The sequence below is a fragment of the Oryctolagus cuniculus genome, chromosome 20 (assembly GCF_964237555.1).
Source record: "Oryctolagus cuniculus chromosome 20, mOryCun1.1, whole genome shotgun sequence".
NCBI lineage: Eukaryota > Metazoa > Chordata > Mammalia > Lagomorpha > Leporidae > Oryctolagus > Oryctolagus cuniculus.
In genome coordinates, this window is record NC_091451.1 from 44,196,915 (window position 1) to 44,211,243 (window position 14,329).

The 14,329-nt window shown below is 69.7% G+C and overlaps 1 protein-coding gene across 6 annotated transcripts in view; it reads right to left on the reverse strand.

Moving 5' to 3' along the window:
* Positions 1 to 13,850, reverse strand: part of BEGAIN (brain enriched guanylate kinase associated) — a 33,798-nt gene extending 19,948 nt beyond the window's left edge. Inside the window, exons 1-2 of one of the 6 annotated variants that reach the window (XM_051830836.2) lie at positions 13,740 to 13,850; positions 189 to 217 (exon numbers count right to left, since the gene is read on the reverse strand). In XM_051830836.2, coding sequence (XP_051686796.1) covers positions 189 to 217; positions 13,740 to 13,781 — 71 coding nt within the window. In that variant the 5' untranslated portion in view covers positions 13,782 to 13,850. Of the gene's footprint in view, positions 1 to 188; positions 218 to 696; positions 840 to 1,123; positions 1,239 to 1,552; positions 2,081 to 7,032; positions 8,396 to 13,739 lie in introns of those variants that run through there. The other 5 variants (XM_051830840.2, XM_070065399.1, XM_051830839.2 and 2 more) reach the window with 5 other exon arrangements.
* Between the last annotated feature and the right edge of the window lie 479 nt (positions 13,851 to 14,329).

The window sequence follows — 14,329 nt, forward strand, 5'->3', positions numbered from 1 at the left end:
CGTAACGGCGGGGACTGAGCCCCCCACCCTGGGCCGCGGCGAGGAGCTCCCGCGCGGGGCGCCCCATTGTCTGTCGGCGCGCACACCCGGGCCACGGGCCCTAAAGACGCCCGGGGAGCCCCTCCCCCACCCCGGCCCCGCGCCCCCCGCCCGGCCCGGCGCCGCGGCGCGGAAGTCGCCCCACTCACCTGAGTTTCTCCATGTCTGCGGCAGAGGCCTGCGAGAAAGCAAAGGAGCCGGTCAGCGGGCAGGAGGCGTGCGCCCGGCGGCCGCGCCGGGCGGAGCCGGGCACCGCGGGGCACCCCGTGCGCCTCCGTCCGTGGGAATTCCGGCCCCGCGCGCCCCCCGCTCCCGCGCCCCGGCCACGGGCCCCGTGACTCGGGGGGCGCTCCGGGCCGCGGCCGAGTAACAGGTGAGCCCGCCCGGGCCGCCGCGCGCCCCGGCTCCGAGTTACGCCCCCCGGGGCGAGGAGGGGGCCGGCCCGGGGATGCGGGACGCCCCGGCCTCGCCCGCAGGAGGGGGCCCGGCCCGACCGCGTGAACTCTCGGGCGTTCGCGGCCCCCGCCGCTCCCCGCCCCACCCGTTAACCCTTCCCGCCCCGCGCTCCCTCCGGGAGGAAGCCGAGACCCGGAATCGCAGAATCCGCGAGTCGGAGAGTGTTTGGGGTCGCACGGGACCGCGGGAGCGGACACTCACACGACCCGAGTGCGAGGGCGTCCAGAACCCCGGGCTTCTCAGGCGGGGACCCCGCTGCCCTCGGATTCGGGGGTTCCGGGCCTGCGGGGTTAACCCCTGCGCGCCCGGCTTTGCCGGCGGGGCTCCCTGCCGGGCTTGCGCAGAGCCGCCCGCGCGCGGCTGGGAGACCCTCCCCGCCCAGCCCCGCGCCGCCCCGCAGCCCCTCCGCGCGCCGGGCGGGGGGAGGGAACCCACCCGCCGCTGTTAACCCTGTGGGCGCCGGAGCGCGGCGGGCACCGCGGGCGGCCCTGGCGGGATCGCACTTCCTGCGTGCAGCGGGGGGCGCGGGGCAGGCTCCCCGCCGCCCGCGAGAGGCCGCTCCCGGGGGCTGGGCCCCGTCTTTCCGCGCGGGGGGCGGGGGTCCGAGCCCGGGGGCCGCGCGACAGACCTGGGAAGACTGGTGACTGCCCATCCCGGCCCCTCGCGCCGGGCGCCGCCGCCGCGTCCGCCGGGAGCGCGCTCCGCTCGGTCCGGGCCCCACGCCGCCTCCCCCACCGCCCCGCCGGGCGAGGGCGCAGCCCGGCCCCGGGGCCTCGGACCGGCTCGGCCTCCAACTTCCTGAGCGCTCGGAGAGGCCTCCCCCGGCCTCAGTTTCCTCGCCCGGAAGCTGGGTGGAGGGGAGAGGGGCGGAGGGCGGACGAGGCGCGGGCTGCGGCGGGGCAGGGGTCCGCAGGAATTCCCAGGGAACGGCTCCCGGCGGCTCCCCTCCCTGGCGCCCTAAAAGTTGTCGGGATCCCCCAACCCCCAAGGCAAAGGCGCGCCGGGAAGTTTTCCGCCGGCCCTCACGACCCCCGCGCGCGCGAGCCCCCCGGCCCACCTTTTCCGGTCCCCATCACGGCGCGCATCACCCCAGATCCCCGCATACAGCAGGCGCTCAATAAGCGCAGGCAGTGCCTGCCAGGCTCCGACCGCGCCAGAGCGGTGTGCTCTCCGGCCTTGTGGGCTCCCGGACAGAAACCCCGTGCTCTCAGCAGGACACCCCCGGCACCCCGCAGGCTTGGCCTTCGCTGAGCCCGCGCAGGGTGGGCGGAGCCGGCCACTCCGGAGGGTCAGACCTGCCCCAGGGTGAATCCAACCCCAAGTCCGAGTGCTCAGGTCTTCCTCCGGGGAGGAGCCCTCTCTACGGGGCGATGGTGGAGAAGCCCCCTGCCCCAGCCCTGGGAACCCCTCCTGCTCGCTCTTCCCATCGCCCGGGGGCAGCTCTGCGGGTGACGTCGGGCTGCCAAGCCTGGCTCCCCCAGCTCAGCTGGAGCAGGTGGGGGAGGGGCAAAGCCCACTCCTGACGGCCATTTCCCACCCAGGGTTTGGGGACCCCCCAGGAGGCCTCTGGGTGCCTCAGTCACTCCCAGCGAATGTCCTGCCAGGGAGTTTGTCTAAAATTAATCAGAATGGATTAAAATTTAATTTTAAAAATCTAGCATTAATTATTTACGTTGAGCATTTCGGCCCTTTTAGAGGCTCATCTGGGAATCCCCCACCCCCATCTGCACACCCAGGGCTCTGGGGGAGGTAGAGGAGCTGCCTCCGGCTGCAGGGGTGGGGGCTGGACCGGGGCGGGAGACAGGCAGGGTGGCAGCCCTGCTACTCCATATCCTGAAACCCGAATCCCCCCCTGTTAGGGCCCCAGGTTCTCCTGGAACCCAGAGCCTGCCCAGTGGCCATCACCCTGGTTCCTAAAGGCCGCCTCCCTCCTTCCCCGACAGCTCCCCGTGGAGACCTGGCAGTCACTGGGTCAATCCCCTCCCCCCCACACACAGGGGCTGTATCTGTCCCAGGTCTGTGTCCTGGGACCAGCCCAACACGTGGGTCACGGGTGCGTGGCCTGGCGCTGCCAGGAGGGGCTGCGCCCTTGGCCCTCCATCGTCTGCCCTGACGCTGCCCTCGCCCGGCACTCGGCCTGCCTGGGGTCCCCCAGGTTTGGCCAGGCCAAGGTCTCCAGCCAGGGGCGGAGAGAGGAGCTGTTGGGAGCGTGAGCATGAGGGGTCTGTGGGCACCCAGCTGTTCCCACGGCGAAGGGGGACTGGGAGCTCCCCAGGGCAGTGGGACCCTAAGTGCCCCTGTGACCTGGGGGAAGCCGAGTGGGGCTGTGTCTCAGATACCGGGACATCCCAGGCCACACTCGCGGCCCACCTGCCCCGCAGCTCAGCTGTGATCTGCCCACTGCCCTCCCCTCCCGGCCCCCCCACCCCAGCCCCAGCCCCGGCTCCAGCACCGCGGCCACCTCTTCCCAGCAGCTGCACGCAGCCCTGCCTGTGGGCCGACCCGACTGCACCAGGCCTCGGAGCCCCTGCCTTGCTGAGGGCCCGGCCCCCCCACCTCCCTCCTGCCCCCTACTTCCTTCCGTATTCACTGAGAATCAGAGCCTGGGGCCACCTGGGTCTGAGGCACCTACCCAGTAGCCCACTCTGCCTCTGGTGCAGCTAAGGAAATCCACTCACTCGGTCCTCACAGCTCCGTCCTGCAGACGCAAGGCAGAGGCCCCAGGAGGCCAACCCACAGGTGACCAGGCAGCGCGGGACTTGGGGTCGGGCTCTTGCCAGCTGCCCACGGCTGCCATCCTTCCTGCAGCCCCTGGGCACGGCGACTGGCCCGTGGGTGCTCCCTGGAGGGGACTCTGTGCCTCCACTCAGTCTTCCATGAAGGACCTGGCCCTCCACGGCCCAGCCACGCAGCCCACACTGACCACTACAGCCGCCCCCCCCCCCCGCCTTCCGGTTAAGGCTTTGCCCCAGGTCTTGGCCTGGCTCCCATCAGGGATAAGGCACCCTCCGTGGGCAGGACCTCACGCCAGTCACCATCGCCCGGTGCCCAGGGTCTGGAGCGAGGCTGTCTGAGGACCTGCTCCTGCGCCCCAGCTGGGAGTCTGTCCTGCTCTCCCAGCCCTGAGCACCCGCACACCAGCCTGGTCCCTGCCTCACCCAGCATCCCCTGGGCACCCGGCTCTGCACCTCGAGCTCTGCCCAGGGAAGGTTGGGCCTGCCTGGCCGTCTGGGCCTCCGAGGCAGCTGTGTGGCCTCAGGCAAGGCTCTCGACCTCTCTGAGGACCTCCTGGAAGGGTAGGGACAACCTCACAAGCTGTGAGTGGCGGCTGCGGTGCACAGGGGACTGTCACGGGGCAGGTTCCAGAGAACCAGCCTTTCCGTCCGGGCAGACTCTCTTTATATCAAGTTGACATCGCTCCGTCTTGCATTCGCTCAACAAACATTTAGTGCATGGGGAGCCTTGTAGTAAGCAGACCAGATGTGAGTGGGGGCTGCCACTCCAACCCAGGGAACGGATCCGAGACACAGCTGGGTAACCCACCTCCTCCCACCCCTGTGTCCCCAGGCTAGGTCGGGTGGGGCTAACCCTGCAGTTGTCACCAGTGGGTCAATGTGAACCATGCCTGGGGCCAGGGGAGTGGGGGGAGTGGAGGGACAGACCTGGGGGCTGGGGCCTGGGGGGTGTCTGTCCTGCTTCCACCCTGACAAGGATGGGTCCCAGAGGGCTGCCTGGAGGAGGGGCCCCGGGTCAAGTGCAGGGTGAGGGAGACCCATGGGGACCAGGTGGAGGTGGCAGAGGGGCTCGGCTCAGGTGGGGGCTCGGGGTGCGAAGGGCACAGGATCATCGCAGATGGCGCCGAGGGTTTAGGCTGGGGTGGGGGTAAAAGCAGCCGAGCGCAGGTCCTGAGGGTTAGCGGATCTGGGAGCAGTCAGATCAGAGATCACCCCGGGCGCCACGGCCAAGGGAGTGACTGTGGGATGGAGCCGAGGGCTCTGCCAAGGTCAGGGTGGAGGGAGAGGCGTGGGGCCGGCCATGGGGACCGAGACAAGGAGCAAGAGGGTGGTGGGCAGGGAGCTGGCGCGGTGCAGGTGCCCTGGGGGTTTGCAGGACAGTGAAGTCACCGGGGCCACTGCCAGTGGCGCAGGGCACGTACCACAGCTCCCACCAGGACATTGGCTGGAATCCCAGCGCCACCCAGGCCCTGGCTTGGGGCTGTCTCCAGATGGGGTCGAGAACCCCACCCTGGGATCCCGAGGCCCTGGCACCCCGCTGCAGGCGGCCGGGTCCGCGTCCCGCGCGGCGCTGTGCCCGGGCTGCGGCTGAGAACTGGCCCCCCGAGCTATATCTGGCCGCCCGCCTGTCGGGTTTGGCCTGCGCAAGGTTTCTTTCTTTTTTTTTTTTTTTAAACATTTGAACCAACATTCAAAAGCTGGGAGAGTTTACATGTTAAAATCCGTATTTTTGGCTCCCACTGAGAATTTTGGAAGCTCTGGCAACTCGAGCCCACATCCCACGTGGCAACCGTCGGGAAGATGGGAAGCAGTTGCCCCTCCAGAGGGGCCTCGGGCCGTCCACTCGGAGAGGCCCCGCCCACACCTGCCCGGCCCTGCTGACAGAGGGGGAGGAGATCCCACTGCAGCCCGGGACGCTGTCACAGCCCCGCGCGGGCCACAACCTGGCCCTGTGCCTACAGTCATTCACACCGTAGTAAGAGTGAGCTTCAGCCCCAAGTCTGTGACAGCTGCAGCTTCCAGAGACCGGCCACAGGGGGCTTGCTCGCTGGACACTGAGAGGAGCAAGGGCGGCTCCCCCGGGGCCACTCGGCCAGATGGGACAGTGCCGGTGCTGACCCCAGGGGCTCCCCCGGGAGGGGGCCATGGTGATGGCGGGACTCACACCAAGGCTACCAGGAGCCAGGGGTCCACCCCGCTTCCCCCCGAGGACCCTCACCCACCCGGGGGGAGCCTTCTGGGGACACAGACTTGTCCAGGCCAGGAGGCAGGGGGCACACAGCAGGTGCCCACATCGAGGTGGTCCCCTTTGTCACCTCCGTCATCCCATGCACACTGCAGTTGTGGCTGAATCTCCCCCTGCCGTGGAGACACTGGGGGGTGTGACCCGCCCAGGGCCCCGAGCCAGCCACGGCCCAGCCAGGACCCTGCTAGCCTCAGTTCCCGGTCTGACGGAACATCCATCCTCGCTGTCCTAGGCTGGCTCCAGCCCGGGGCCTGTGCACCCTGGGGGCGGGGCGGGCCGGGGAGGGGCACCAGGCAGTCACTCCCGGAGCCTCAGGGGGCCCAGCTCCCTGGGAGGGACGCCTGTGGCAGGTCGCAGGGTGCAGTCCCACCCCTCGACAGCGTGGCCGGGCACCAGCAGGCCCCGTGCTGCCTGGCTGCGCAAGCAGCCTTGCAGAGACCCCCCCCCAGGGGGGCCTGGGCGTCACTGGGACTCCCCGGGGCCTCGTGGTCCCCAGAGAAGGGCTTCGCGGTGTGCAGGTGGGCTCACATACTGGCAGCCCCTGTGCAGGGCTGGGGGCGTGGCACAGTAACGGCGCGCTCGCCCCTGCCTTCTCACCACTGCGGGAACTGAAGTCCGTGCAGAGCCACATAGCAGCCACTGCCCCCCAGAGAGAGACAACGCGCCCGGACCCCCAGCCCAGCTGGCCACGCAGCGGGGAGTGGCCAGACCCCCTCCAGTAAGACCCCTCCCCGGACAGAGCAGTCATGGGGGCGGCGGACGCTGAGGGGGTGGCTTAAGACTGGCTGTGCCCAGTCCTGGTTCCTCGACTCGACCGCTCAATCCGCTCCCCTGTGCCCTGGGGACAGCGTGTGCCTCGGGGCTGCGGCAAGGCTGGGGGCAGGAGCTTAGAGCAGCTCCCGGAGCGCCCAGCGGGCCTCAGCCCCCCGCCAGGACTGGTTGGCAGAGCAGACCCTGCACAAGGGAGCCGCGCTGGGAGGCGCTGGGCGGACCCCTGCCTCCAGCCCTGCGGCCTCCATCCGGGCCCTGGCCACAAGCGGGGGGGCAGGAGGGTAGGGGCGCCGTCCTCGGTAGCCTGGGAGGACCCTCCCTGGCCCCAGGGGTCACAGAGGGTCAGCACTGAAGGGGTCCGGGGGTATCCTGGGCAGGTTCCTGGGCCCTGATGCTCAGCGCAGCTGCGCCCATGTATCCCTGCTCTCCAGACCCCACGCCAGCCGCCCGCCCATCAGCCCGAGCACTGTGTGCGCGTGTGCACGCCCAGCAGGCTTAAGCTCCAGCCCTGACCCGAGACTCAGCTTCCCCTACGTAAAGTGGAGACAGCCGGGAAGGACCCTAGTGCGCCACCCGCCTCCTGTGCCGCTGCCTGGGGCGCCAGTGCTTCCAGGCTCATCATGCGCAAGCGGGGGGGGGGGGGGGGGGGGCTCTGCCAGTGGGCGGGGCTGAGAGGAGCCTTAGCGTTCACCCAGGTGCACTCCGCCCAGCCCAGAGCCAGCACAGATGCCATGGCGGGGTGTGAACGTGCGGGGTGAGGAGGGCGCCCAGCCGGCCGAGACTCACCTGGCCCAGCTGCCTCCAGGGGCAGGTAGCGTGGCCTCCGCGCTTCCCCTCGGCGGCGCAGGGCCCCCTGGTCTCCAGGGCCCCGCCCGGCTCCCCTCCCCTCGCAGCCTCAGCAGCCGCCTCTGAGCTGAGCCGGGCGCTCAGGGCTGGGTGCGTCTCCTCTGGAGTGGCAGCCCCCACCGGGGGCTCCTGCGCCAGGCCAGAGCCCTGGTCCGCTGGGGAGGGCTCTTGGCTGCGGCCTCTTGGCCCCCTAAAGGCCTCCAGGGTCCCGGGGTCCAGCACCCGCACCGTGACCTCATCCAGGAACCTGGAGAAGGGCAACCTGGCCTCCCGCCGGCGGCCCAGGCGTGCCAAGGGGCCCGCGGCAGCCCTGCCGCCTGCACAGGGGGGCTCGGAGGCGGGGGGCAGGCCGGGTGACCCCCGGGGCCCCTCCCGGCCAGGCCGTGCCGCCCAGCGAGGGTGAGCCGCCTTGTCCTCCGGGTTCCGGCCGGGGCTGGGGCTCGGCTTGCGGCTGTGAAGGTCCCCGCGGGCTGCCTTGAGCGGGGCTTCCGTCCTGGGCTTCACGGGGGAGCCAAGGCCGTCCCGTCTGGCGCCGCCGGCGGGGTCAGGGCCCCGGGCCTGGGAGCTGGCCCCTGAGGGCATCCTCCTTGGTCAGGCCAAGGTCACGGGTGTCCAAGAGCCCCTCGCTGAGCCCACTCCTCTTCCTCCCTCCGTGGTGCTGGGATCTGAGCGTCCTCTGGGAGTGGGGCCACCTGTCCCTCACTGGCTGGGACGGTCACATCGATCCCGGGGGCACGTGGGAGGGCCTGGCAGCCGCCCACCCCGGCATCGATCCCGCCGCAACGGGAGCTCAGCTTCGGGGCTTGCGCAGCCTTGGAGCTGAGAAGGTCGCGCCCGGCTCGGCCCCGGGGAGGCAGCGGCCTCGCTGGGCTCTGCAGTGGGCCTCACCTGCTCGCTGCCGTGCTGGGCACGGAGAGGCAGCTGTCAATCAGCAGGATGGGAGCAGGCAGCTGAGACGCTGGCAGCCTACTGCGCTCCCATCTGATCCAAACCTCCTCGTTTTCTTCGGGGGTGCCCAAGACTGCAATTCCCAGGTTCCTTTGCAGCAAGGGGGTGGCCAATGAGATGTAAACAGTGGTTGGATGTGACTGCTAAGGCATCAGGCAGCTTGCCCAGTGCCCTTTTGACTCCCATCCCCCATCTTTCTGCTTCTTCTCGGGCGCATGGAGGTGACTTTGGAGCTGTGGCAGCCATGCTGCTCCATGAGGCAAACTTGTGACAGAAGCCATAGAAGAGCATAAAGGACAGAAGAGCAGAAAGACACAAGGAATCCAGATCCCTCACGACCGCTGAGTCATCGCAGCAGCGCGAACCACCTGCCCTAGGACGTCTTTACCTCCATCCTGCCCTGATTAGGCCAAGGTTATTTCTGGCCCTTGTGGCTAGCAGTCATATGCCAGGCCCTGGGAGGAGCAGGCGACACTGGGACAGAGCTCGGGGTGTGGTTAGACAGGGGTGGGATGGGGGCATTAGCCCAGGGAAGGGCCAGCAAGGCCCGCCCACGAGGGGTCCGCTGAGCGTGGCTGTGCACCTGCGCCTGCCAGGACACTGCCCACGAGTGTCTGAGAGCCCTGCTTCTCTGGGCTCGGCTGGACCCCTCGCTGGGTCCCCTGGACACCCCGGACTGCAGGTATGCAGAAGTCCAGGAGCGGGAGCCGTGGAGACCCCGGCCCCACCCGACCACCAGGCCGCCCTCAGACCTGACCGCCTCCCTCCCTCCCTTCCAGCACCTTGCTGGCCCCGGGGTCCCCCCGTGTCTCACCTGGACGCCTGCGTTCACCCTGGTACCCCGGATGCCATCCCACAGGCACGGCCAGCACCATCTTGGGGAGTCCCGGCCCGGGGGAGGCTCCGTGATCCCCGCCCCCAGGGGGCTCCCAGCAACACTCCCGAGGGTGCTGAGCCCGCCTGCGCTCGCGGCCCTTGCTCTGCACCCCGAGGGCCCGTGCCGGATCAGCCCAGGGGCCCCCGCCGCAGCCCTGGCATGCCACCAAGTCTACAGTCCCTGCTTGCTCCCTGCAGGGGCCCGGAGCGCCTCAGGGCTCAGGACGCAGCCCCGGAGGAATGAATGAATGGGGTGAACCGCATGACAGTTTCAGGCCGTGGGCCCACAGGCACCCTGCCCCCACTCCAGCCCCGGAGCAAGGGCACAGGGGAAGATGTAGGCTCTGGGAAGGCCACAGCGCCCGCCCCCTCGGCACCTGGACACGCCCTCCTCCGCAGCTGCCCTCAGCCCCTCCCCCATCACTGGGGGGGAGAGGCTTGGAGGCTGGCGGGCCCCAGTTGGACTGCCCTCGCAGACACCCCGCTAGGCCCTTCGTCCCCCAGCTAGCGGAGCCACGGCAGTGCCCAGCCTGGGGCCTGGAGGGGTGCTGTGAGATCCATCTGCTTCACCCCAACACGCACTCACAAGGCGGCTGGCCCTTGGCCACGGCAGCCGTGGTCACAGGAGCCGGGGGCCTGGCCAGCCGGTCCTCCGAGCCTCTCCCTGACTTTCCGCGGCTGCAGACAAGTTTCCGTTGTCATAACAACCGCTGGCTCGCTGCTGCTGCTACTGCCGCCGCCACCATGCAGGGCCAGGGCCCGGAGCAGGCTGCTGGCGGCCACTCCAGGAGCGGGGCTCCCCTGCTCAGGCACCGCAGCCTCCTCCTGGCTGTGAGCTTCACCCCTTCCTGAGCCCCGCCCAGTGCCAAGCTCCGAGCCACAACGGCACCCGGGTCATCACCCCACGTCCTCGTCTCGCCCCAGGAGGGGCCGCCCGTGGCCCTGCCACCACCACCAGGCCCACCCTGTTCACACGGGCGGGAAGTGGACAGAGAAGGCACAGGCACTGTCCACTGCCTATGAGAACCCCAGGGCCAGGACACTGCCGGGACCACACAGGGCGGGCAGGGCACTGGGCACCTACTGTGTCCCAGGGGACTTCGGGACCCCTCCCCCTTTGCCAGGGACCGCCGTCAGCACCCGCAGGGGCCACCAACTCCCGTCACCCTCCCCTCATCCCAGCACTGCTCTCTCCATTACGATGTCCCCACGAGAGACGAGGGCACCGGGGCCTGGGGAGTCCCACCCTGCGCCCTAACCTCCCGGCACGCGGCCTCTGGACACTTCTGGGCTGGGTCTTGGCGCTCAGTCCCAGCGGCCCTGCCCATGCTTGTGGCATTGCTGCCTGCACCCCGAATCTGCCCCGGCTCTCCTGCTCTTCTAGGGAGTATTCCCCGTTGGCCAATCGGCTTTGGAAGAGGCCCCTGCTGCTTCCCCGGCCCCCAGGGGACCTTCCCCAGGTACACCTGAATGAGGGGTTCCGTCTCCACACCCAGCAGCAAGGCTGTCCCCTCCCCTCCCCATATGCTACCGCTGACCCAGAGAGACTCTGAGTGTGTGTGTGCGAGCGCACGCGTGCGTGTCTGTAGTGGGGGAGGGATGAGCAAGACACTAGCATATGGCAAGGGATGGCACAGCCTGAAGCTCCGCCCACTCAGCCAGCCCTCACTCACACGTCACTGCATGCTGTGCCCTGTGTCTGTCCGTCTGTGGACATGGGCCCGTCCACTCCTTCATCCTCTCATTCCTGGACCCATTCCCCCCGGCCTCCGGCCCTGTGTCGCTCGTCCCCGGCATCCATCCACTGAGATGTGTCATCTGTGCCCGGGTCGGTCCTTCCACGCTTGTATCCACGCATTCCTCAACAGACACTCGGCCACTTAGCCATCCACTCGCCCCCGCCCCCCGCCTAATTCAAGAGAAAGAGCAAGAGAGACACAGAGAGAGACGATCTCCCAGCTGCTTGCTGGTTCACGCCCCAGATGCCTGCAGTCACCAGGACTAGGCCAGGCCAAAGCAGTGGGCCAGGAACCCACCCTAGGTGTCCAGCCCTTGAACCACTCCTTCCCAGCATCCACACTGGAGGCTGGAGTCAGGAGCCAGAGCTAGCAAAGCAGCCCAGGCACTCGGCTACGGGGTGCAGACATCTTAAGCACGAGGTCCAAGCCCTGCCCCCTCCACGCCTCCTGTCCCCCCATCCCACGTCCCTCGGATTGAGCACCCGCCCTCTCCCTAGCATCCACGCACCGACTGTACCCATGTGTGCGCCCATGCGTCTCCCTGGCAGATCAGATCCCCCTCCACCCTCGCATACACACCCAAAACCATCTGACCGTTACCCATCCACTCGCCGACACTGCCCCATCTGCCCGTAGGTTCTCCCGCCCAGTCATCTGTCCATCTTGCCGTCTGGGTCAGAAAGCGCGCTCCCACCCCCACCCCCGGGCATCGCTGGCCTGTCCTGAGCACGCAGCTCCTGCAGCCACCCCGGGCCACCTGGCCACTCTCCTCCCGCCCCTCCAGCCCGCAGCACCCTATCCTGGGCATCATGCATCCACTCGGCACCCCTCCGTCCCGCCACGCTCGCCTCTGAATCCCGCCGTGGCAGGGTCCCGCCGTGGCAGGCCTGTGACTGCAGCTCCCTGGCTGACCCACTGCTGATGGACCCGGCGAGGGCATCTCTTGTGCTCGCCCCGAGCTGGGCACTGGCGGATCCCCGGCCAGGAAGCCACAGTCCTGTTCCTTGGGGACAGGACTCCTTCCTGGCTGGGAGGGGCTCCCAACACCTGGCACCCTGTCCAGGGCCCACCTGCCATCACACGGTGGGAGGGTGATGCATCAGAGTCACCAAAGTAACCCAACGAGAGGGGCGGATGGGCGGGGGGATCCCCTCTCACTCACTCGCTCGCTCACCCCTGCACACCGGAACCAACCGAAGCTCCACTCAGCCTCTGCCACCAGCTGGGGCCTGCTCGGGGCCAAGGACCAACGAAAGGTTTTACCCAAGGTCACGCAGTGAATCAGGGGGTGCCCGAGCCCAGCACAGAGCACCTTGGGGTCAGTTCCCAGGGGTCAGCACCTGCTCTGCGGGGAGGAACCTCCGCTCCCTGGCACTCAGGCAGGATTGAGTCTTTCCTGACCTGGGACCCTAACGCTTGCGCCTCCGCTCCAGGCCTCTACCCCTTCACCTGCTCGACCCCCACCCAGCCCTGGGGCCTCACGACCTGAGACCTGGGAAACGACTGGACTGCCTCCGTCAAGCCATGGACCCGGGGACGGCTGGCGCTCCCTCCTTCGTTCACTCTTCAACATCTCTCAGCGCCTGCAGGAGCAGGGCGCCATGGCCAAGAGTTGCCATGGAGATGAGGCATGAAGCTGCCCACAGGAGGCCTGCACACAGTAGGCACGCGGGGAGGGCAGCTTCTGCCCGCAGACCCGGTGCCTGGTCTTTGAGGTGGGGGGATAGGCTGGCGTGCAGCCCTGGGCACCGCCCCATCGCCCATGGCAGCCTGGGAGTGCCCTCCCAAGACAGGCTCCCGGCCGCCCAGGACCTCCCGCCCTGGCGGCACAGGTGCGCACAGCTCCAGGTTGTGACAAGCTGAAGGCAGAGCGCAGGAATCTATAAATACGAGACAATAGCTTGGGAGGGTCCTCCTGGCGCGTGCCAGCTGAGCAGCCGGGAAGGAGCCGCATCTGCCACGGTGCCCGCTTCTCCCTGCCGCCCTGATTATAGTGAGAGTCAGGAAAATTAAGGGTTTGCGGGACGCTGCCAGGGCCCTCGCTGCCACCTCCCCGCCCTGAGCCGCACAGATGCCAGCCTGAGCCACCTCCCGCGCCGGCAGGCCCGCGGCGGCCCCGCAGCACACCCCGGCTTATAGGGGACCTTCTCCTGGTCCTTGTTGAAGCCTGGCCCTGGTACACCTGCCGTGTGCAGGAACGGGGCCCAGGGAAGGGAACAGCGCTACCCATCACCCTAGGGGATCCAGGGGCCCTGGGCCTCGGAAGGAGCTGGGCCCACACCGGCCTTGCCCCTCTGGGCCCCTGCCTCGGACATTCAGTCATGCCCTAGGTGCCAGCTCCGCTCGCATCCTGCGCCCCCCTCACTGGGGGCGGGGTGGGACGCAGCCGAGGAAGGAAACACCTCCAAACCAGGCAGGAAACGGAAGCGCTGGGGCGCAGATTCCCGCACGGCGCTGGTGCTCCCGGGGCGGGGAGGGCGCCCGCGGGGCCCTGGGCCTCAGTTTCCTCGCCGGGAAATGGGGAGAATGATGGCGCCTGCCAGGCAGGCAGCGAAGGGGACGGCGTCCGAAGCCCGCGCGCGCCCACGCACCGCACACGCTCAGCGAGCGACCCCGGCCCAGCCCCCTCCTCTCGGCTCCCAGCCCTTCTGGGCTCGGCCTTGGCCCAGCACAGGGCCAGGGGAGGCTGCCCGCACCCGCGCGCCCCGCCCGGCACCCCAGGCCGCGCCCCGCCCTTCCTCCCGCTGCGGGAACGCGCGCGGTGGGGGGCGCGAACCCCGCACGCGGGACCCAGGCGCTCCCGGCCGGCCCGCGGGGCCCAGGGCAGCGCGCAGAGGCCCAGAGCCCTCGCCCCCCACACACCCGAGAGCGCCCGGTTCTCCGGGGAGCCAGGCGTTTGGGCTGGGCCGGGCGCCCCGGCGGCACCGGCACCGGCACCGGAGGGGGCGCCGCGGGCCGGGGAGTCGCCCCTCACGGTGGGGGGTAGGGGCGTAGGCCGCCTCCGGCACCGCCGGGGACCGCCCCAGGCGTGGGTGGCGCCCGCCCCGCCTCCGCGCCGTGCCCTCCGCGCTCGCAGGTACTCACCGCCCGGCGGAGCCGGCCCGGCCGGCGGCCGCCGGTCCACATGGCTTCGGGGCGGCCGCGCCGCTGGCCGCCACCTCCGCCGCCGCCGCCGCCGCCGCGCTCCGGTCCCGCCGCCGCCCCCTCCCCTCCGAGGCCGAGCGCGCGGGGAGCCGGCGCGGCCGGGGCTCCCCCACCCCGCCTGGCTTCCCGCAGGCAGCGCCCGCCCCCCGCCCCCGGCCCGGCTCCCCGCCAGCCCCGGCCCCGCGCAGCCGCGGCTGATTCAGCGGTTCCCGTGCTAGCACCCAGCCGGGGCGCACGTGGCGGGCGCGGGGCCGGGGGCGCGGGGGAGCCGCGTGCGCTGAGGCCTCCGAAGGAATGGCGGCGGGGCCGGGAATGAATGAGCCCGCATGTGCATGAATGGCTGAGCGCATGAATGAATGAGTGCAACGCGTGCGTGCGAGGGGAAGGAATGAATGAGGGAATAAATGCTCGGGGCGGACGTTGAGCCAAGAGTGAATGGGCCGTCGGGAGCCACCTGTCCAGCCCACTTGGCCGTCCGCGTTGGTTGGACGCTTACTGAAGGAACTCGTCCATCACCATTTATTAGACAC